Source organism: Barbatula barbatula, assembly GCF_947034865.1.
Source record: "Barbatula barbatula genome assembly, chromosome: 18".
In the NCBI taxonomy this organism is placed as follows: domain Eukaryota; kingdom Metazoa; phylum Chordata; class Actinopteri; order Cypriniformes; family Nemacheilidae; genus Barbatula; species Barbatula barbatula.
In genome coordinates this window covers 16958024-16981967 of record NC_136781.1, presented here as the reverse complement: position 1 = coordinate 16981967, position 23944 = coordinate 16958024, and the positions used below count along the sequence as shown (strand labels likewise).

General features: G+C 40.1%; 1 protein-coding gene across 1 annotated transcript in view; it reads left to right on the top strand.

The window, feature by feature from the left end:
• The window catches only part of aff2 (AF4/FMR2 family, member 2), a 169061-nt gene that overhangs the window by 28375 nt on the left and 116742 nt on the right, over positions 1 to 23944 (top strand). The window contains exons 2-3 of the mRNA XM_079480599.1: positions 13221 to 13341; positions 22496 to 23347. Of these exons, the coding sequence (XP_079336725.1) occupies positions 13221 to 13341; positions 22496 to 23347 (973 nt within the window). The remainder of the gene's footprint in view (positions 1 to 13220; positions 13342 to 22495; positions 23348 to 23944) is intronic.

Genomic DNA, 23944 nt, shown 5'->3' with positions numbered 1-23944 from the left:
AGCAATTCAGACCCATAGTCTGCCACTTTGCCCGATGAGAGTTGGAACATTTTTTCCCCCATTTCAAAGTATCAAACCCTTGTGAAGTAACGTTTGCGATTAAACAGAGCTGCCTTAGGAGGTTTCAAAGTCCTGGACTTGTCTTTATTGAAGATGTCGGCTTCCATCAGTTAATGAATGCGAGATAAAACCAAATCCTTTAATTAAGAGCTAATTCCCTTTTATTAAGATAGACTCGAGTGCTTAAGGAAACAAGACTGTACTTGTCCCATTCACTCTGTATTTCAGCAAGTCCTTTCTTTGAAAGATTGTCCTTTAAGATTTTCCTTTGCCGTATCGGCTCTCTGTCAAGAAGTACCACCATTTCGAAAACCATTTGTAAGCCAGGAGTATACGTGTGTGCCTGCTTATCTGAATTTGGCTGTTTGAAAATTTGACAGTGGGTTCAAGGCTTGATAGCTTGAAGGACAGGATTTTGGACGAATGTGGACTTTTACCATTTGCTCTGGCACGGGTTTCAGGATCAAATGAATTCTGGGCGCTTCAGAGAGAACCAGCGCCCTAGTCAAACACGATATATATATTTCTGCAGGGATTTTTTGGAAAATAATAGCGCTGTTTTATTGCTAACCCACATGGCTTTGATTGTGGCAGCGGAGGAAACCCTTGGTTCCAACAGGTGGAGAAAATTGTTCTGAGACAGCAGTGGCTACACCCTAAACACACTAATCTGATGTTATTAATGCTTAAAACACAGGTCGAGGCATATCTCCAGATCAAATGAGTTTTAACTGTAATTGTTGTGAACAATGAAAAGATTGTTTCTTTAGCCTAGGGGTATTTTGCTGTCAATCAATTGTAAGACAAAACAGTTATTTATACTTTTGTAAAGGGATAGTTCACTCAAAAATGTAATTCTTTCATCATTTATTCACCCTCATGTCGTTCAAAACCTTTATGACTTTCTTTCTGCCTCAGTCGAGTGTGGAGGACCAGAGTGAGGAAACGCTTGTACAATGTCATCTTAAATGCGTCGATTGAGGCTGACAGCAGCAACTTTTATAGACTAATTTAGACTGTCTACTCAGAATTTCTCCTCATTAAAACCATTCTCTGGGTTCTTTGACGAATTCGGTTTGTTTTTCCACCCGAAATAAATGTTGGAGGCTTCACAGCCAGTTCACAACTGCGTCGACTCACTAAGGAGATCGCTATGAAATACAACCCACTTGTAAACAGTCTAAACAAGTGTTATGAAAATCTCAATTCACCGTCCATCTGTTGAAAAAAACATGTTCTTAAATGCAGGTGGGGGGCTAGTAGAGGTGGGCGGCATTGATCTTTAATGACCTTGTTTAGTTATGTAGACCAATTCAGGCTGTCTGAAGTATGATGCAAAAAAAGTGTTTCAAAGGCCATGGAGTGTATTTTTCAATGTAGTTTTGAGCAAAACTATTGAAATTGTTGAAGGCAAGACAGCATTCTGTATCTGTTCAACTAACCTTCCCTCAGTTTGCACAAAAGGACTGAGCCGCCGTCATGGGCACCCACTCTTGTTCTGCAAGGTATTCCTCATATCTGTATTTATTTTTAATTCAGAAATTGGAGTGTTATTTCGGCCTAATCCAATAGACACTCCAACGGCAGTTGTGCACGAGTGTGCCTCAACATTTTGATTGAAATGCAAGAATCCCTCTTTCCAGAATAAATACAGGTAAATCGTCCCTTGTAATTTTGGCTCTCAAAGTCCATTAGTGCTAATTTAATAAATAAACATGCCTCATTTGATCGCGTTATTGGTAGAAGCCCACAGCTACGGGTCTCGCCACTGCAAGGGGACGTTGTAATCCGTGTGGTTCGACTCATGGCGGGCCACACGCTGACACCGTGAGTGAAAAATGGATTGGAGTTCCTGGCATATTTATCGAGGGTACGGGAGACTGCAGACTAATAAGAGGGAGGCGGTGGCCCCCGCTGATGTGTGAGGCAATATCCTCCTGTGGTGCTCGGCCCCTCTCAGGGGACGTCTCTTTAAAGGACGGAAGCAGAGAATGGAAGAGAGAGGATGGCTGGCATGCTGCCCTCTGAAACCTCAGTCCCATATTCTCTTCAAAGGGCCTGATTACCCAGCTCTCCCCTCTTCATGGAGACGCTCACATTCGGGCCCGGGAAATGATGCGTTGCGCAGGCAGAAGGGATGGGGGTTGATTTTTCCTGGGAATTGAATGTGACAAAACAGAACGCATTTAATGGTGCTTTAACTTTCTTAAGATTTTATCATTTGATTTATAAGAGACCGAAAGAATAGGAAGCACATGATCAGTTGTGTTTTTTAAAAAGTGTTTATATGGTGGGTGTTTATAAAGAGGGGTTCGAAAAATTGGAGCCAGTTAGTGAGTGAATAAATGTGTTTCATAAGGTCACATTATAATTGGTATCACCCAATTTTTCCTTGTTTTTATTTTTCCTTGCAATTTAATGAATGTGCTGTTTATGGTTTTGCAACCATGTGGAAATACCTTGTTTTCCGGATAATCCTTTGAAAAATGAAACCATTTCCACACGAGCGATGCTTCGTCTCATTTGATTATTTTTAGTTTCCGATTGAATCTTGATAGACGCAAACCAAAATATATGATTATTTGTAAGGTTATAAGAATTAAGTTATAAGCAAGACTCAAAACAGTATAATATTATTAAATTGTAATTTAATGAGCCACATTCAGAGCTTTTTTTAAATATATACGTGCAACAGTAGCAATAAAGCGACCATATTCCCCTTCAGTTGTATTTATAAAGTGCTTTTTGCAATTGTTATAGTTGCAAATCAGCTTTACATATATTATAATTAAAAGGAAATAACACTAACAGATTCTATATAAATAAAATACAGTAAATGACATGGTATACTTGCAAGCTATTCTCTATGCACATTAATCAAACTAAACAAGTACTATATTAGATTGAAAAGAACCTGTCAAATACTAGCAGCTACAATCCATTTTGCAATTATTTCACGTCTTGATATGTTTAGGAATCGCCCTAGTGTAAACAATGTAAAGCAGCCGGCATAAATACAAATTTTTTACCTATTTTGAACTGTATAGAAAAGCATTTAAAAGTTAACACGTTTCTTTCACGAGACAGTAGCTATATATCATCACTGTCCAGCCATAATGTCCACCACTGTCCAGAAATAATCAATACTAAATGAACTGGACACTATATATACTTAATAATTTTTAACAACTGTTTGGATTTCTGAGCCAGGTGTAATGAAATGAACATTATTAGAGTCTGAATGAGAATGACGCAGTGATCAAACAGTGCGTGACTCTTCTGTAGGCTCGTCTTTTCCATTATCTGTGATAGCAGGCCGTGATTGGCTTATATCACCTTGTTGCTGTCCGTCAGAAAACAGCTTCGGATCATTTACAGATCGATGATGTTTACCGCAATTAAGCGATTATATTTATATTCTCATTCTTCTAAACCTAAATCTATTTGTTACTTACCTCTTACAAATGCAAATCCATATATACCTGTAAATACTCATTTATCACAATTTCAGTCGCTGTTAATGCCTTGACTGTGAATTCCGGGGTGTGAAAGTCTTATTCCTGTCTCATCACTAGCCTGCAACCACCAGGTGCCCCATTTCCATGGGAACCGTTTGGAAGTGTTGAAGTTACTCAGAATTGGTTCAACCTTAAAGAAGCTCAAAATTGGCCTGAACTCAGTCTGTTATTGCTGGGATTGGGTATATTGGGGGTTTGGGATTATGGGATTTTTGTTACGGATTCAGTAGATCTTCTGCTTAGCGTATGGTGCACATGTACACGTAGAATCTCTTTTGAGGAAGGTTTGTTCATAATATATCAAAGGGGAAAACAAAACCATCTAAATGATGCAACTATTATTCAGAAAGGTTGTAAATGAATGATAGCGTTTCGAAAATGTAAGTACATTCCAGCTATAATTATTTGAAGCCTAGATCAAATTATTAAATCAACAATGTGACGAAATGAATTTGAGGAAACATAATGATTCCTGCAACTGAAAGCAATCTCAAATGCATTTCACGTGTGTAAATTGCCAGGGTGCCAGAAGTTCATTATATTTTAAAGTTAATTTGAATTTTTCGAGATTTTGCCCACATTACAGAAATGGGGATTGAAGGGCCCGAGGTTTCATTTCCGTGCTCTGTGCTATGGAATGAGAGATCAAAGAAACTCGTCTTACTTTACCACTACTACTGTCCCTCTCTCTCTCTTCCCCCATTGCTCGCTGCACATCCAGATTGAACCTTTCCTTCGTGACCACGTCAACGGAGACAACAATATTCCAATATTAACACGACAAAGACAATACACTGATTAAAATTGTACCATGTTAAAAGAGCCTTTTAACCTTAATCCGTCTAGAGTCATAATCGCAGTAAAGGCAAACCGAATTAAGATGTGTGGAGTATTCCTATTTTAGTCGCATTATCGAAGTGCATTATAGACATGGACACATCGCATTGTTGCCAACCGTTGGTCAACCGTTTGACGGCAAACAAAAGGAGATGGCTTTAAAGCTTTTTTTCAGAACGGGAAACAAGATAACGTTAACCATTCTTAAAGAAAAATGTATATTATGAAGTGCCTTGATGGCCGTAAGAGACATGGTATTCTGGAGGGAACATTGCATAGTGTCGCGTGGGGACGTAAAATGACGATCTATGTATTACATGTAAAACGGGAACATGAAAGGTATACTCTTGAAGCAACTCATGTAAACACCTTGTTCAAAATATTGTATTACTCTTAGAATAAAGCAAATCATTCGGTCACCGACGTCCATGTTGATGTAGTAACTGTCTTTATACAGACGAAACTACACCTATTAGGTCTCATTTAATTTGCCCCATTTTGTCTATATAGGCAAATGTATTGTTCAATATTGTGTCAAATCAATTCATTTTTTAAATAAACAAAGGCTATATATTAGTGTTTTAGTTTATATTGGAGAATAAAACAATCATAACCGCAGAAACTCTCACTCCCGTTATAAATAATGGTCTGAATGTAGCTGGAAACGTCATTGTTGCTCTCTGTCAACATCAAGCGCAACAAACACGTTTTCTTCATTATTAAATGAAACCTAGGACGCGGTGAAGAACACACAGACGAGTGTTAGACGTCTGTGTGGACGAATATGGCTTATGAGGACATTGTGGTCGTCTAGACGTGATTGGGTACACCAACCTCCGTGTCAGTGTAACGGGGGTGAACACCTCCACCCGCCAGACAGACAACGTACATTTTGACTTGAGTGTACTGTTAGAAGAACACGAGTTACGGTTTGTAACTTGAACCCAGGGATGAGATGTATCGGAAGCTCAAATAAGTCATTTTCACGAATACAGACTCATGTATCCATTGATCCGACAAATAGTAAATTCATAAAACAGGAAGATCAAAAAGTTCATTTCCCAGCATTTGTTCCTGTCACGTCAGGTTAACATGTAATTAGAGGAACTACATGTGCCATGAACGGACACGTCTATCACAAAGTGACGTAAGACTGCTAAGCTTGTGCCGCTGGGCTTCTTGCTAAACTGCGGCGTCTCCCACTGAAAACATGAAGTCATTATGTCTCGGTGCAGTCAATGTAATTTGCAGTCTATCAGGAACAATTTCCATTGCCATGCAAAGTTGAACAAAGCTTGATTAAAGACAAGCTAGTGGACCCTGAGTTCTCTTCAAGTGGATTTGCTTTGAAATCGGATGCCAATTCGAAGCTTTCGGACCGAAAACGACAACAGGCCGCCGGTGGATGATTGGAAGTTATTGTTGGGTATTTAGCCGTTTTCTTCTTCTGAAAAAGCCATCAGGCTCGGACGAGAATGTTGAGAACCAGACGCTGATTAACAATTGCAGAAACCAGTTCAAAGGAAGGAAGAATTAAAGCGTAAAGATGTCTCTGTTTGTGTTTTGCATCCTCTTTGATGCTGATCATTCGTATGGTAGGTACGGAGGGAGCTAGGTTTCGTAGTTTGTTTGGATGATATCGTTTACACAATATGAAACCGTTCAGAAAAAAAGTGCAAAGGTTTGTTTATCTTAATACCAGAAAGTAGTGCTATATTATATCAAACATCACATTTGAGGTTTTCAGTGGGTGAATAAAATGAAAATATGTCTAACCTACATCACATTTTTGTCACAGTTGTTTTATTTACTCTCTATATAGACACAGCAAAACAAAAAAGTGATTTGATTGCATGTTAATATTTATTATTACTATGCAGTTTTATGGTAACACTTTACGATAAGGTTGAATTTGTTTACATAAGTTTACATGAACCATTGTATTTCCATTAACTAACGAAAACAAATACTATGCTGTAGAAATTATTGATAGTTTAAGTTAGCTAATGCTTAACCTAAATTAAACCTTGTTGTTACGTTTAACCAATAATCATAGTAAACAGCATTTTTAATGCATTACAGTTTTACGCTGTGTCACGACCGGCCGGCGTGTCGTGCCACATCCCGTGTGGACAAAATGTAAAATTTTAACGGGTTCTATTGTCTTCTGTCGTTTTTGTGAGAGTCCTCTTCTGGCTGAAAATGTGATGTATAGTTCAGGTTATCAGACAGATGAACTTGCCTCATGTAGTTATTCAGAGGCCCGCCGACCTCTTCTGACTCGCACCTCATCAGCCTCTCCATCTCTCCTCCCGTTCCTCGCAGCAGCCGAGATCTGCCTGTGCATAATTACAGGGCAGGGGTTAAAAAGCGCTTTACGTGTCTCCAAACGACAGCTGAGCTTCAAAGCAAGAGATAATACGCACGTTTCTTAAAGGAGATATTTGATGCCCTCAGCCACTACCTGGCATTTAGACAGCTACATGTTTGTTTGTTTATTTTCATTCCTGTCTCGTGACACGTTTATTTCAGTTATTTTCACGTTGGTTTTCGTAAACAGTGGCGCAGACGTACGGGAGGCCAATTTTCCGATAAATTACCATCCAGAATCCAGCAACTCGAAATATACTAAGATTAGACTTAAACGCACCCTGTATGGCGCTAACTACAGCCGCAGATCTGCAATTACGTCGTAATTGTGGTAAATTCCTCTCAATGTGAATGTGAAATATGGAACATGAAGAAGACATTAATTTGAAGTCGGTGCCCATTAAGGGATAATCGACGTGCAGCTGCCATCATTTCCTCTCTCGATTATGCAGTCTGCCGAACGCGGCGATCATCCGCTCTTAACATTACTGCACCCAGATCAGTTTTTACAGTTGACATGACATGGAAAACGGACATTGGTTTGTCGTCGCTGTAACTCCCACTGAGGCTGACAGCGCCCGTGTTGTTTGCGGACACAGAACTGATGTTACGGGGCACGCGGAGGTCTTTTTCGCTAAATTGGTTCAAATCCTTGAAATGCGCCGGAGATCCTCCTGCAATATTCATGGCATGACATTTCAGACTCCAGACGTGCTTTCTAATTGGTCGACGCGGTTAATCACGTATTGAGTCGTGGAAAAAAGAAGATAGAGCGAATTAGAGACTGTGTGACAGGCAATTAAACAAATGAGGCAATTAAGAAAAAATGAAATGTTATATTTATTGTAGATCACTGAGACATATTGTTTCTGTCATGATTCACTGGAGGAAACCTTAAGCGAGGCTGTTTTATTGCAATGCATGTGATTTTGTGAAATATAAGTAGTTCATATTAGTGCATTATATTGGGGGTGTCAGCACTCAACACTTCCAAAAATGCATTCTTTATACACAAAATAGCTCATAAAAGGGAATGTAGTTTTGAGAAAAGCTGTAGCAGATTACACTTGATTTGATACACAATGGCATCTGTACATTATGGATGTAGATTATAATAGTGCCACAATGAGCCCAAATAATTTTTGGGGTCGCTTTAAAAATGATAACCAAGTCTTGTATCTGGATTATAACAGGACGTCTCAAAGCCCTTTACATTGACGAATCGCGTGAACCGCGTCTATCACTAATCAGGTCTGTTAGCGACAGTGGTGGTTTGGGGAAGGTGAAGTGTGTTTTAGTCTTCATTGTGCAGCCAGCACTTCAGCTATCCCGCTGAGCATCTGCTAATATGAGCGCAAACAATGGCCTCCTTGAGGAAATGGAAAGAATCCTGGAGGGAAGTGGTGTCAGTGGTAAGGGGCTGATATCCTGGCACCTAGCAATTACTGTCAGCGGTGCTCATTAATCTGCAAGAGTCCCGCTCTCCTACAAACTGCCACCACAGTCTCTCCATCCTATGGATGACACGCTGGTCTGGGTGACCGTTTCTGTTAGCTGAGGTGCAGTTTGTCTAAATGCTATATTTGAACCCTTTGGTAATGAAACGCTGTCAAAGAGTTGATATGGTGCTGTTTCTTGTGTCTTAAGCCAATCACATCTCTTCCACTTATTAATATTGACCATATATTTGGTATTATTTTGTATGCACTTGTTATGTGCATAGGTATGTAGGTAGGTAAAGCGCTCAGACCTCGTGTACACTAGTGCGTTTTGTCAAAGAAAACTGAGCTTTTTGAAAACGCACTCGAAAGTGGATACATTTGAAAGCGCTGTTTTCGCATTGTAGTGTGGATGAGGAAAACGGAGGGGTTTAAAAACGATGACGCGTTTTTCATCCTGTGATGCAGTTCCAAAAGCGTTAATGTCAATTGGTGTATACTTTAGATTGCAGTTTAGAAGACTGAATACTTAATTACTTGCTATTCTTGTTTGGAAATGGCGCACAAGGATAGTTTCGCTTTCGCAGCTTTAAAGTTTTCTGTTACTCGTAGCAACTCTGCGTCTTTACTGCACATTGCCGCAACATAAAAAAGAAGAATGTAAATAAATAGCTAAAATAAATGACACAGACTAATTTACGCTAATTCAAAATATTGCTACACATTAGGGCTACACAATATATTGAAATTATCGCAAATGTGCAAAGCGATATAGGCACAGGGATGAATTAACTCACGGGCCTACTGAGCACGAAACCAGGAGCCCTGACAAATTGAATATGTGTATATTTTTATTTTTATTAAAAAAAAAAATATATATATATATATATATATATACTGTATATATACATTACATATATTTGTATATATATGTACAATATCTCTGAATACTGCGGAATAAAGGGATTCTTTTTGCAGCTGTGGAGCATCAACCCTAGCGAATAAATCAAATAAATAATCCTAATGGATTGCCGCGCTGTTGAGAGGGACATCTAGAGGCGAGTAAAAAAACACTGTGTAATATAAGAAGTCACGTGTAGGAGACAGAAATAACAAACCACAGAATTGTGTCAAAGACTTCTCAGTTCGCTGTCTTTGATGGCCATTGAATACAGTGTTGTGAGACAGCTGGATTTGGATTACATTGTAGAAGAGTTTTTCTGAGGAAATCACCAAAGATAGATAGCTAAGTTAAAAAATCGACTTTTTTATTTTTATAACATTTAATTATTTGGTGATGGAATTCATGGACTGAAGCTTTTTAGGTGCTGAGTACTGCGAAATATTAGTGGGGTTTTTTGTGCATTTTACACACTACTTTTATGTTGTTTTTAAGAGGATGTGCACCGTTTGCAACGCCTCACACATGGTTTTAAGAGGATGTGTAAAGTTGAAATCATAATTTTTTTTACACACAGTGTAAACATCTATTTCAGTTCCACAGCAGTGGACGAATCAGAAGACCCCAAAGGCGGAACAAGTGTCGTAAGCTTTTGTTTACAATAGCAAGTTTGCATAGGGCAATTTCTGTTATCAAAAGTGTGCCACGAGACCCATGTCGAGACCCCCAGTTCTGTGTAATGTATTTTCAGATGCAAAAAATGCATTCTGTGCGAAGTCCTGTTTATTTTAGGCAAAGGTGCAACACTGTTCTCGTAAAATATACGATGCCAGGGGCCTCTGAAACAAAGTCGTAATCTGTCCTTGAATAGGCATACCTGAAAATGGTTTGCAATAGGGATGCACATTATATCGTAATTATTGCAGTTTATTGCAAATGTGCATATGACAATGGTTTGCAATAACTGAATTATTAAAACAATTTAGTTAATCAAGTTAAACATATTGTCAAAGTTTAAGGTTGATGCAGATAGTAGAGATAGTAGAGGGACTCCCATGTGTGGAAGATGATCAATAAACAGACATAATGTGAAACATGCTATTATCGTATATCGACTTTTTCTTCAATATTGTGCAGCTCTACTCCACATAGCTGTTTTAAACATGAAATATGTTCTCTTATTCTATGCGTTTATTAGAAATATCACCAGGACATGCAGTGACTAAAAGATAATACTTAATAGATAATGTCCAGGCATTGGACACTGGCTTAAGGGGCACCAAAAAGCATTTAGTATTAATACAGATGTAGGAAAGCAAATAATATTCAGTACTCTGATGTCACAAAAAAAGCTGAGTAGGGCAAAAAATGAAGTAATCCCAACAGAGCACGGTTGTTTCCTCGGGCTAGTCTGTCCCTCACAGACAAACCCCAGAATCCTCCTGATGAACGGCCGCTATCTTTCTCACATCAGTCTTGTCCATGCACGGAGAAATCCTTAAATAAATGAGAGGAGATCTCCACCTCCTCTGTCAATGCCTTAATGCGAGCGATAAGCAGCTCCGTATAATTACAATCCTCCAAAATAATTGTAACAAGAGGCTAAACGCTTAGCTGTACTTTTAATTAGCCAGTGCTTCAAATTAATAATTGCCGCTTAAATCAGAAATCAGGCCCGCTGTTGTGCCGGCTGCAGCATTCTAATAACAGTGCCACTTGCTGGCTGTTTATTACATTATTTCTCTATGGGGGGGGGGGCGGGGGGGCTTTCACTGGAGGCTACACGGGGAGAAAGATGAGGGGCGAGAGAAGGGAGAGAGAGGCAGGCAGTCTATTTGGTTATCTTTCAAACGCAGTCAAGCTCGGCTAAGATTAAGTTCATTCGGTTTACCATGGATATCGCTGTTCATTTTTTCTCCTCTTTTGCTGCGGTGAGGGGGGTGAAATATACAAAAGAATGGAAGGCGAAAACTGCCAATGCCAACATAATCATCAGAAATATGAACATCGCCATTATAATCCCAAGCACTGCCGTTTGAGATGCGGCGGGTTTTCAGCACGAAGATAAGACTCAAAATATGCAATTTTGGCAACACGTTTTTGTGAGGACTGTATATAAAATGTGTTTTACAAATATTTTTGATTCATTCATAATGCCTTAAGGTTCACTTAATAGACTTTTATTATCAGTTACATGCAGTGGTAACTACAAAGGGATTACTATGTTTTCTGATTAAAACACCACATACTAGGGTGTCCTGGGCAGTTGCCGGGGCATTGCATGGCAGTTGCAAGGGTGCTCTGGGTGGTTACCAGCTGGTTTGGACCTCAGCATTCTGCCTTTAGTTTCTTAATAGACCAAGTCAGCCCTGTATTTGGAGTGTAATGCAGTGTCAGGGGACCCAAGTGTCGCTGACAGCTGTAAATTTGATCTATCGCGCTGTCGCGTGCCTCTGTCAGGTGTGCCCATCGTGCTGACATAAAGATAACTGACATCTTTCTGTCATCGTCGGCGCCGTCAATCTCACGTAGCCGTATTTACTCCTACTTTTCTTTGCCACTTATTTCTTCTTCGGCCCCTCAGAAGTAGCACCTGTCACGGTCGGACCGGGCCTCGTTTTTCTCGCACCATTTAATCTCCTGCCTCCTGGAATAATTTTGTGATGGATTAAACGTCGTGGCGAAAGCCGCGGGACTCCGAGGTGTACAAAGGCCGATTGAAGACAGGCCGATTCCAACTCTCCCGATCGGTGTGTTATTCATCACTCCCCAAAACTGCGTGACCCGCTGGTGTTCAGGGAGATCTAACCATTAGCAGGGGCTGATGAAATATGTGCTTGAAGTATCTCAGGTTTAAGTAGTGTCGACATTGGATGAACAAAATTACTCTGTCACCAAAAAGTTTATAATAGAAAGTTAATTGTAGTTTTAAATCGTTAAGTGGAGGAGATGTAGTACATATTTGTATGATTATATGATGTTTAATTTTCTGCTAATTTGATTATTTGTAAATTACATACAAAGTCAATGCAAATTCATGTCAAGAGCAAACTGACAAGGGACACGAAAACCAAGTAATCAGGAGAGTAATGTAGCCCGAGGAATGCATTGCGAATATTCGGTTAGCATTTGTGTGCTCACACCATAAGACCGCAATTAGTTTGAAGCATGTCATAACAGTCTTGAGTACTATATGTGAATTTAAGAAGTAACACTTTCTCAAATATGTTGCCACACATTAAGGGGCCACTGAGTGAAAATTCCCAATTTCCGTCACGCTGCTAATGATGCTAATGCTATAGCTAGCGGTTGTGATGTATGTGTGATCCTGAGGGAGGTCTGTGTTATACCCGGGGCCGTTCTACATTATGATAATGGAAGCACTGACACTAGGGGCCCTAATCAGCCACCGTCAGCCTAACATCGGCCTAAGGGCCAACCTGCCACAACCGCAGCCAGCATTCAGCACACCCCTCCGCTTACGTGTTTCTCGGCTAATAGACGGCGTTCGTTAAACGGTAAATCATTTATGGGTGTTAAATAGCTCAGATGACACCTGGGATAGGTGTGGGAAAATCCACTTGGACGAAGTTGTCGTTTTAATGAACGTAAAGGAACATTCTAGCCTGACGTGTCCCTCCGAGGGCGATGCTTGTTTTTTCATTTGTGAAATCATTTACGTCGTATGCCGAATTTAAGATTGTCAACTGCCGCGGCATGGCATCTGCCTTTGTTTAAAACAAGCTTGAATTTCCTGTATCAATCCCCCACGCTGAATGCAATTTGAGGTCCTTCAAATCTAAATAAACTCTCCCTGAGGCTCCGGGCCTTCTCGCAGCATTTCAAACTGAGCTGCCTCTTCCTGGCAGGCTCTTGTCTGTTCCTGCAAAGTATCTGCGCACCAATCCAGTTACTTTATCTCTTCTGCCATGAGCTCTCCTCATCTGCTTAGTGTCAGCTCGGGCCTATTAAACAGATAAGGGTTCCCTTGAATCTGGTACAGGCGGGCTTTCAGCCTTCGATTTCTCGCAAGCCAACTCAAACCATTCCGTCTTACCCCCCGTCACTCCTTCTCTCTTTCTGCTTTCTCCACAGTCATTACGAGCAGGACCGCTCGGCACTGAAGAAGAAGGAATGGGAGCGGAGGACCCAAGAAGTCCAGCAGGATGAGGACTTGTTCTCCACCGGCTTTAATCTGTTTGGCGAGCCGTACAAGGTAAGGGGCGAGCCAAGTGGCCCAATAAGCGCACATATAATCAAGAGCATCACTGCAGACAAGTGTTGCATTTCTTTTAGGTATTTTCTTTACACAACTTCTACACCCCCCCCTTTTTTGTGTGTTTGGAATGCAAGAGTGAAAAGAATGTGAAATATGTAACATTTCTTTCCAAAAATAGGAAATAAATAAAGCCTATTTTAGAAATATAACGTTTTAAAATTTTACTTTATTTGTATTGCGGAATTATTACTTTTTTTCTTAAATTTCACAGATTTGACCTTTTGTTAGTGTTACAATGCTGCATATTGTTTTCTAAACTATAATGTAAGTTTAATAGGGTTTAATATGGATTCTCTTATTGAATCTTAAATTGTTCTATATGAAGGGCGGAACTAAGGCAGTCAAATTAATCAAGTCATAAACAGTATAAACACAACACATATTTGATGTACTGTACATCAATGAGAATTTGTCAAGAACATAATTTCACAAAAAACATCACTTTTAAATCTCTTCAAACAAAACGCATACTGACCACTCCAGTGCTCATCTGAAAATATGTGTGAAGAAAAGTTTAAAACTTGTTTTACAAAATACAGAAAAATCCTGACTGAGGTTATCTTGACATCGTGGATAAAAGGGTCATTCACACAACAGGACACAATAAAATGTCAGAAAAACATCTATAGAATAAATCTCTGCAGATTATTTTGAGCAACAAACAGCATAACTCCTGTGCTAAAATGTCATCAATTGTATGCAATTGTATGCAACTCTCTTACATGTAACCACACTGAGAACATCACTTTCATTGCTTTTGTAAATGGCAAGGTTGCCCTTTTTTCCTAGCAGCTCAGACATTTTATCCTTCCTTAGCAAGCTGTTTGCACAGACTGAGACAGACCATCTCACAGAGAGTGACGCACTGTCATTACGGCGGTCCGGGGTCCTCGCGAGGCCAAGAAAGCAGGATCAATTTTCCCTTGTGCCTCGGCATTCAGCAAGCGGCTGAAGAACGGCCTTTCACCCCAAAGTATCATTACACGTTGAAAGCCTGGATGAGACTGTTCTACCTTGCTTTACTCCTGGCAGTTACTCTCGCCTTAATCGTTCCATCTGTGTGGTTAGTGTGATTCTGTCATGTACACACATATGACAAGATGTGTTGTGACAGGTTATGACAACTTTTATGGCTTTGGTTTTGATCTAGGCAGGACGAAATGGATTCTCTTAAAAAAAAGCAAGCAGAGCGTTCTTCTGGTGTGAGTGACAGTGTCGCTTTTTCTTAAAGATTGGCATTTAAATGACCGCAACAGTTGCCGCATATGGAGCGACTCGACATGTTCCAGGGTGGGCATGTAACATATGTCAGCTTGTGTGTTTTGTCACTGTCAAAGGATCCAAGATAATTGATGCAGATATGTAAAAAGATTTACGAGTTTGCTTTTCGCAATTTACCATTGGGAACATCCGAGTTTAGTTTACTAGAAGCGCTAATTCCATCATAAATGTGTTCAGACTTGATGAAGCGTCTGTAAAGTGCCGCTTTGAAGGAAGAAGCGACTTTTTGTAGAAGACGGAAAGTCTCTTACTTCCCGCAGAGCAGCAGTCGTAGAAATGCTTTTTTTTGTTGTTGTTTTTAAGTCAAATAGGCATTCTAAGGCACTCACACCCTTAGATCGGTGTTCTCTCTCTTGCACACTCTCTCTCTTTCTGTAATCAGCACTACCCATGTCATTTATCTTCATCTGGTCACAGGCCTCTTCCTCTTAGCCTCTGAAATTAGTCGCCCCAGCATCAGAGCTCTCCACTTAAAAACAACTTCAGCCTCAAATATATAGAACCTAAAACTGGGTCACTGCTGACGTCGACCAGAAGCGTCATTTCACTTTGAGTTTTTATATAATCTGTGAAAAAATGTTGAGGGTGACAGCGGGTGAAGGGTAAATATGACTTTTGCTTTGTTACGTCTGTTGCTGTATTTATATAATGTTTTAATGCTGAAAATGGACCCAAAAGCAGCTTTACAGGGCGTCGGGACCAAATCCCAAGCGAGTCAGCGCAAGGTGTTTGCGGTAATGAAAAACTCCCTGGAAGTAGGAAGGAGATTGGCTCCAAGGTGAACCCGTCATTTTATGGTCACCCGGGAAGAATAACTTTCATGAAATCAGTCAGTCACAGTAATAGATTCAAACTAGATCCTTACACCTTCTGAAGGAAATCCACAATGATGCAAGCAGGTTGCCAACACAATCTCTTGGCAATTCGTAACTATTTTACAAGGTGGAAAACTCATTTTTGTACAATCCGATTTGTTTTGCTTCATTCTTTTTTTGTATTAATCGTGTTTTTCTATGTTTCACATCATGAATTAGCCGGTGGCAAGATGGTTTCTTACTGCCTCGAGTTAAAAGAAGACATCTCCAGTATATATTTTGTCATCCCTAGGCATCAGGTCTCTTGTAATGGATGTAGGGTTTGTAATTTGAACAGACCTTTAACCCAAAGTATGAGCGATAGTACAAGTGATGCTTGGCTCAGTTACATCTGGATTACATAATAATCCCGTGGCCTGTCCAACAAACTCCAAGAAGACAGCTCTTGATAGATGGGGGCCGAGGCAGTTCCAGAGTGAGTTTGCATAGGGAATGTAATTGTTCCTGGCCGGCAGGAATGTGCTGTCCCAGCATTCCCCGCTGCAGCTGTGGGCTTGCATCACTCCACTGAATGATGTGCTGTGCTTTGAACCTGATTCCATTCAGCGAGCCACGCTGTGTCCTGTCAAACGTGAGAGGGATTTGGAGCTCAAAACGGAGGATCCCGACAGAAGCTCTGTGCGTGAGCATCCCGACCGCGGTTTGAAAGATTAACATGAAACGGGGTGCACAAACACGAGCGCTCCCCAAAAAAGGAAACGAAAGTTGCAATAATAAACACCCCTGAAGATGATGCGACATATTTATCAGTCATACTGCAAAAAGCTCCCTCTCATTGATAGCAAGAACATGAGTGCTTCTTTTTTTATTCCCTCGCCAACTACCCTTTGCCCCCCTCTCAGCCACTCATCTAAGGCTGCTATTAGCTAATCCCCCTAAATCCTGTTTAATGGAACTGTGCCGTTAACAGCTATTTGGGACTAATTTACTGGCTCCCAGATCGCCTGGCACCTTCAAAGCAGTTCCAGCGGTACTCGCGCCGCGGCTCCAGTGTCCCCGCAGCCCCCGGTGCTTGTTTCCCACATCATCAGCCCCCCGCCACCCCGCTCCCCCCTGTGTCACTCAGTGGCCTTTTGCTCCTGTCGGACATGCTCTCTCTGTGCGAGGCTGTTTAAAAAAGCTTTACAGCCAGCCAAGGTCACAGCTCTGGAGTCTCTCCAACAGTTTTTTTACCGTCCCAGTCACAGAGCCACTTTTCTCCTCTTTCCTTTCCGCCCGAGGCAAATTTTCCCAAATTACCCTCAACCACAAGCAACTTGCTGAGTCAAATCCCTTGAACTAAATGAGGAATAGGTGTCTACCTGTGCTCTCCTGCAACGCCTTTTTTTTTCTGTGGTTTATTTTTTCACAGTTAGATCTGCATGGCGCGGAGCAGTTAGTATGTCTGAATTGAATAAACCCGGTCTAATGCTCGGTCTCAGGAGCGGTTCGAGGCTGTTGTGCTCAAGTGTGTATTTAGCTCTGCTCTTTGGGAATTGTTGTTATGGCTGCCTTGTTTTTGCCGGCATGTTCGCTTGGTAACAATGTTTTTTCTGTTCCTCATTAAAGAATAAGAACGGTACAAAAACACGGTGAACTTCGTCATCATCAATTATATCTGCCCTTAGCAACTGTATTTAGATTGATGATTCATATTAGAGAATGGAATTATACCTCATTGCCTGGCGTTAAACATTAAATGTCATGTTTAATTTGAAGTATTTATAAGCTAAACAAGTGTCTAGAATACGTATAACAGAATATAATGTACTCCACAACAAAAAAAGGCACTTTAGATGAAAATGATTGAATTGTGGAATTTGGCAACACTGCGACAGGAGTTGGAGGGGAAGGACATCAGCCAAAAAGGAAAATGATTAATGATTACTTTCTGATGAAAGATTATGATGACAAAACATTTCTTGAAACAACGCCCTGATGAATTGTTCACTTAAAACACTGTAATATGTATTAGCGAAGAAAATGGAGTCAGTTATTATTTAATATTGACTGAGTTACTACGTCAGAATCCTAATGGAATTCAACAATACACACTCTTTCTTACATTCTCGATGACCAACCTTCAATGACTTCAAATGATTTATTACGTTGACTCATTTGAGTCTGTATCGATCGCTCATACGAACGCAGGCATGGCAGTGTAGACGCTGTTATTTACTAATCCTGTGCGTGTGATTCAAACTGAATACATGGACAGGCAAAGTCATATCAGATGACTGCACAGAAGGCTCTCTGACACCGTCCGTCCACAGGACACGTGTGGGTTCAGTAATAGACTGAGGCTGAGGTTTCTTTGCTTTCTGAACGAGATCTAGAGTTTTGCCACCTTCATTACCATTGCAGTCGCTGGTTTTCTGGCCAGGGGCGAAAGCCCTGAGTGCTTGCAGTAGACAGCACAAGGCTCTTTTGTCAACACTGCCAAAGTCTTGTCGAGGAGAGACAGCACACACAGACACTTACACTCATACACTTATGGATCATATCAAAGAAGCTTGTTCTTTCAGACCTTTTTTAATGATATAGTAAAAATACTAATAATAATACCACTACTACTAATAATAATAATAATAACAAAAATACCAATATAACACCAACAACAACAATATAATAATTATAATTATAATAATAATAATGAATGTAGCTTTTTACTTTTTAAAAATAACGTATTATTATTATTATCAATAGTAAAAAATAATTACTATTATTAATACAATATTAATAATAAAAACAGCGGAGCTGTTATTATATAAAAACGTATCATAATTATAATGATTACTAATGTAGCTATTTAATGTTTTATTTATTATGATTATTACTATTACTATTGTTAATTAATATATATATATTATATAATTATTATTGAATATTGAAAAGGTAAATAGCTACACTGCAAATTACTAATGCAAAGTACCTAACTACGTTTTTTTTTGTTTCATTTATTTTCAAACATGCCAAGTCTGCCATCGGTTGAGCCAATAATCTTGTATCCGTCCACAGGCACCCAAATCAAGTTTACAATGAAATGCTAACATGTAAATTAATGTTTCAATCAAACACACTAGACTGAAACACCATCGGTTCCTGCTAAATGTATCTGGATAGCTTTTGCAACCCGGCCAATATTTTTTATCGAAATACTCAGAATTCTCCGCTGAAGTCGGAAAGGGCCGGCGATCGAGAGACAAAACAAAGACTCTCATTGTGAGCGTGCATAGCCTGCACAGAGTGGTAGCGATCAAGCCCTCAAACCCCACACGTCTCCATCCCCAGAACACACAGTGTCTTTTTAATGTGACCCCAGTTAACTGCATTTACACTGCTGGTGCCACCTCAACAAGCAAACACACATTCACAGAGACACGTGTGTATAATCCCAGCTTTGAAGGAATACTGCTTTTCTCTGGATGATTGTTGTCTCTGTTTTAAAGCTGCTCATACTGCATGTTCACTTTGACTTGACGTTGCTCCGCCATGGTGCCACAGTTTACAATTCACAGAATCAAGGATTCACGAGTCATTACGGGCATTTATCAAGACTAGTGGAGTGTTTTAAAGAGCAGGCTGACACTGGAGCACTTAAGTGTGTTTAAGTAGGTAATCTCTCCCCGTCTAGCAGTAAAGAAGGCCACAAGCTCCCGAGGAATGCTGCCCTTTTTCCCAAGATGCCACTTGTGGGCGATTAAGTGATGGCCATCACAAAGTCTCTCCTGTCCCTAAAGACTCCAGAGTCTTGAGAATCACAATCAAATCCTGGATGATGCTATTAAACCATCTAATTCAACTCAAAATGCTTCCAGCAGGAAGTGAATAAATACATGTTATTACGGATGTGCTGTGCCAGCGGTTATCGTGCATTCTATACCTCTGTGTAACAAGTCTGTGTTATTAGTATGAAGTGACAGTGACACAGGCCAGTTTAAAGTATTAAAGCTAACTTCAGGTGACTTTAATATATCAATCTAAATAACTTTTTTCATTCAAATCAGTCAGAATGTGTTTGATCATTGCCATGTCTTTACTACACTCTTCAATACCTCTGTGAGGCTGTGCAATACAAATGTATTGGGAAATACAGTATTTATTTTTCGTTTCGTACTGTCGCCTGTAAAAACAAGTCGCTTGTTACTAGAATGAATGAATGTTGAAAACATGTCAGATCCTGGCAGGCTTCAAAATAATACTAGCAAAAGTCAGTTGGAAAACACTTAAGTACATCTGCGACACATTGTAACTGAATCATTTATAAAGTTTTAACCTGAAACAGATAATAAAACAGGTGTGTTTTATTCCAAAAAAAAATAATTTAGTCGGCGAAACCGCTCCAAATTTGTTTATATTTTTTTCAATGAACACTTTAATTAGCTACTACAAGACGTAACTGTCAAATACGTGCACGGTTCATCATTCACGAAGGGCATATTCATAATTCGAAGTCACTTTTTAAGAAACATACAATGTCTGCAATTAACACCTCAAACTGGCGTTTCTCTCTTTCTCACCTTCCCCCAAGCTGGAGCGGCCGGGTAGAATGTGCGTCTGGCCGCTCTCCAGCATTCTCATGCCTCAGTCAAGCAGTGAGGCTCACACAACAGCTCTTTGTGCCGCCCCAGATGGATTTTCCCTCACGTTGACCGAAGCACCACCTCGTCTGGGAGCTTCACCCACTCTTCTCTCTCAAGGGTGCCCCTGTCAGACCTCTCGCTCTGAAACACTACAGCAGAGCCACACTGACCCACATTCCACATCCATGCGTTGCCCAGAGAAGCACTCTTGTGTCACCTGTGCACACAGAGGGTGTGGAGGGATTCGTCATAGGAGGAGGGATCTCGGATAATTCGACTAAAAGACCACTATAAATTCATGTGCTGTCAAATCAATTGATCACATATATTTAAGAAATATGTGTAATATGTATGTGTATACAAAATAGAAATTATGATTAAATATACAGTTATATATATATATATATATATTCATGAAATATATGAGTGTGCATTTATACAGTACATATCTATAAGTATACACACATATGATGGAATCAATTAATCACCATTCATCGGTTTGACAGGACTAGAATAAACCCAACCATAGATTTAACTTTACCTAAGAAATGTCTATATTGTGGCTGTCCTTTTAAAACCCTGGATGTCCAAATTCACATTTTTTTTCAGGAATTGTAAAAACACTGAGCTGTAAATGTACTGCGTTGTCAAAGTTTAGAGGTTAGATTTTTGATAAACCCCGTGACAAACATAAAAGGTGACTGATAGATATGATTTATTGCAAAAAATGTAAAAACACAAAGGTTTCAGAAGGACATCAGCGATATTTGACCCAACCATGAGTTGAAATCACCCTTCATTTGTTCATTCAAACGTTTCGGATTTCCATATATTTTAAAGCCATGGGTAGAAATAACTTTGCAATTTTGTTGGTGCAGGAAATCCAGATTTATGGTTTGTAGCTTTAAGTTCATGTCTTAAATATATATATATATATATATATATATATATATTTAAAATCTACACAATTATGCTCAAGTGTATTTGTTTGTGTTAATGAAGAAACCTCAGGTCTTTCTTCACCAGATTTGCACTTTACATAATGATCCTTTGTAGAAAATGTCATTGTAATAAATCTTCAAACAACAAGCACATAGTCGCAAAGCCAATATGGCTTTATTGCTGAAATTAGTGCCCAGCCTGTAGCAGATCAGAGGTCAGTTTTATTGTTACACTGAAAACGGATCTGCTTTTCTGTGCAAGGTCATGTGTTGATGGCCCAGCACATAATTCCATCACGGCTATTATAGCCTGAAACTCTCCACGCTGAATGTGCATCATTTAACATTATTTGTTTATTGACTGTTTATGTTGTTGAAAGCCATAACGGATGCATTTGCATTTTAGAAGAGCCGGGGTATTATTAATGTCGCAATTACACGTGAAATGAATGGAGAATGCAAATAGATAGATTTATCTCTCCACTTTTTGCTTCCCGGGATTAACGTAGCCTTTAATTGTATCGTGTACATGGGGAAGCTCAAGCAAGCATTTGGTTATTCATTGTATCTCACATTCACGCTGTTTAAAATGATGACGCTGGAGAGTCTTTGAATAAAGGAGTAGATTTACATAAAGAAATATTTTAAGAAAATAATCAGTTATTGGGGCCGGGGGGAAGCTGCCTTCATGCTTCTCTTCTAAAAACACCGTGCAGCTAATGTGCCGCACAGAATGAAATAAAATCGTTTTTATAAAGGAACTCTCGTTGTGAGCGAAAAGAGGGAAATACTGTATCCAACTTAAATCAAGTTGCTGTTTGCAAACATTATTTTATGTAGATCCGTACAAGGGATGAATAGGAAAGGCTCATGAACGCGGGAAACTCATATCTCACTGTTACCACAATCACACGCTGCGGGCTTTCATAAATATTGACTAACATTAAATGCAGAGTTGGCTTGAATCTCAAATCTATTTTACTGGTCCAGTCGTGAGGAATACCCAGTGTCTATTTACTAACAAATACAATCCTTAGATTTGTCCATACAAGGATTCACTAGATGAACACTTACATCCAATTTTTATTCACACCAGATACACTTACATACACAAAATACATGATAATTACACAAATTATTTTCCCCTTTTTATTCAGTTTAGTAAACAAAGATAAACAGATAACATTACAGTGATGTATTTTAATAATAATAATGTTATTATTATTATTATTATTATTATTAAATAACATTTTCATTTCCACACTTTTGAAACATCACTTGTTTAATCCAATTACCAGACATAAATTAAATGTATATAATATAAATAATTTATTTAAATGTTTTATAAAATATTTGACTAAGATTCCAAGAGTGCAAACAATTTCCATCATTCTTTTGTCAGTAGTCATGTAGTTTTTCTTCTTTCTTTCAGACTAACAAAGGGGATGCTTTGGCCAACCGGGTTCAAAACACACTCGGGAATTACGATGAGATGAAGGAGCTCCTGACCAGCCATTCCAACCAGAGTCACCTCGTGGGCATTCCTAAAAACTCTGTTCCACAGACTCCTGTGGAGAAACCCGAACAGCCAGGCTTCTTTCCCGAGACTCAGAGGAGTCGAGCTACCCCGTCCCTACCGGCAAGCCACGGCACTTCAATGCCCCCACCCCCAACCAACAACATGTCGACATCTAGCGTCGTCCATGGGCATCAAGGCGGCAAAAAGTCCCGATCTTCAGACTGGTCCCGAGGGGGTCACAGTTCAAGCGGCGCTCAGGCTACTCAAGCTGTCAGCCGGGGAAAAAACTCTGGTCATGAGCAGACATCAGGCAGACACGATCAGGACCAAGAGGACTCGAGTCCAAACCCCAGTGGACCTACAACCTCGTCACACTCCAACAGAAAGCAGGCACAGTCCAGCAAAGGCCCATCCGTGGCCGAGCTTTGCCTAGGAAAGTCTCCCGTTGAGCAGGATTCATGCTCCCATGGATCCAGCTCTCCGCTGGCCTCCACGTCCCTGCTTCCCAGCGGCCTCTCGACGCCAACATTCCCCCAAGGCCTCCATTGTAAGTCGAGCAGCGCTGTGCAGCAAAAACCCACTGCCTACGTCAGGCCCATGGACGGGCAAGACCAGGTCCCCAACGATTCCCCAGAGCTCAAACCCCCTGTGGAGGTGGTGGAAGGGTACAACGGCGTGGCTTTTGGTGGTCTGTTGGATAGCAAAAGCAGCACAGCTGGGACCAAGGGCAAACTTCCTAAATTGACACTGCCACAATCCGGGGAGGTGAGTGTGACCTTTTTACGTCTTAGTCAGAGGGCAGGCTTCCTGCAGATGTTGTAATAATTCGCACTTGTTTGGATGCTACAGTAGTTGGACAGGACTTGTTGGCAAATAGTCTTGGATCTGTTGACTTTCCCCTGGCTAGAACTGTTGTATTGAAACCTGGCAGTTAGAGGGGTTGACATAATGGAGTAGTTTGTTAATAATCAGTTAAGCGACCTCAGGCGTCCTTGTGAACGGCGTAATGTTCTGCGAGGAGGTCTTGTCGTTAGGGTGTTTAAAGACCAACCTTGTTGTCGCACTGAATATTTGTGTGGAAATTCTGACCTCCACAATTTGCTTGGATTCCGGTTGCTGAGGGAAGTTGTAAAATCTGATCAAAAGATTTGAATTAGTGAGTAAAGTAGAACAAATTGGGCCCATTTTATGGTTATGCATATTTATGTTACCAAGTTGTAGCCAGTACTTGCAAATGTGGACTTCATAAGGATCAAAATAGTGCTTTTGTTATAAAATAATGCACCCTTTGTTCTGTTAGTAGATCTAGGTGTTTTCCAAAACATGTCCTAATTGTGGGGCTGCACAAGAGTGGCAACTTGA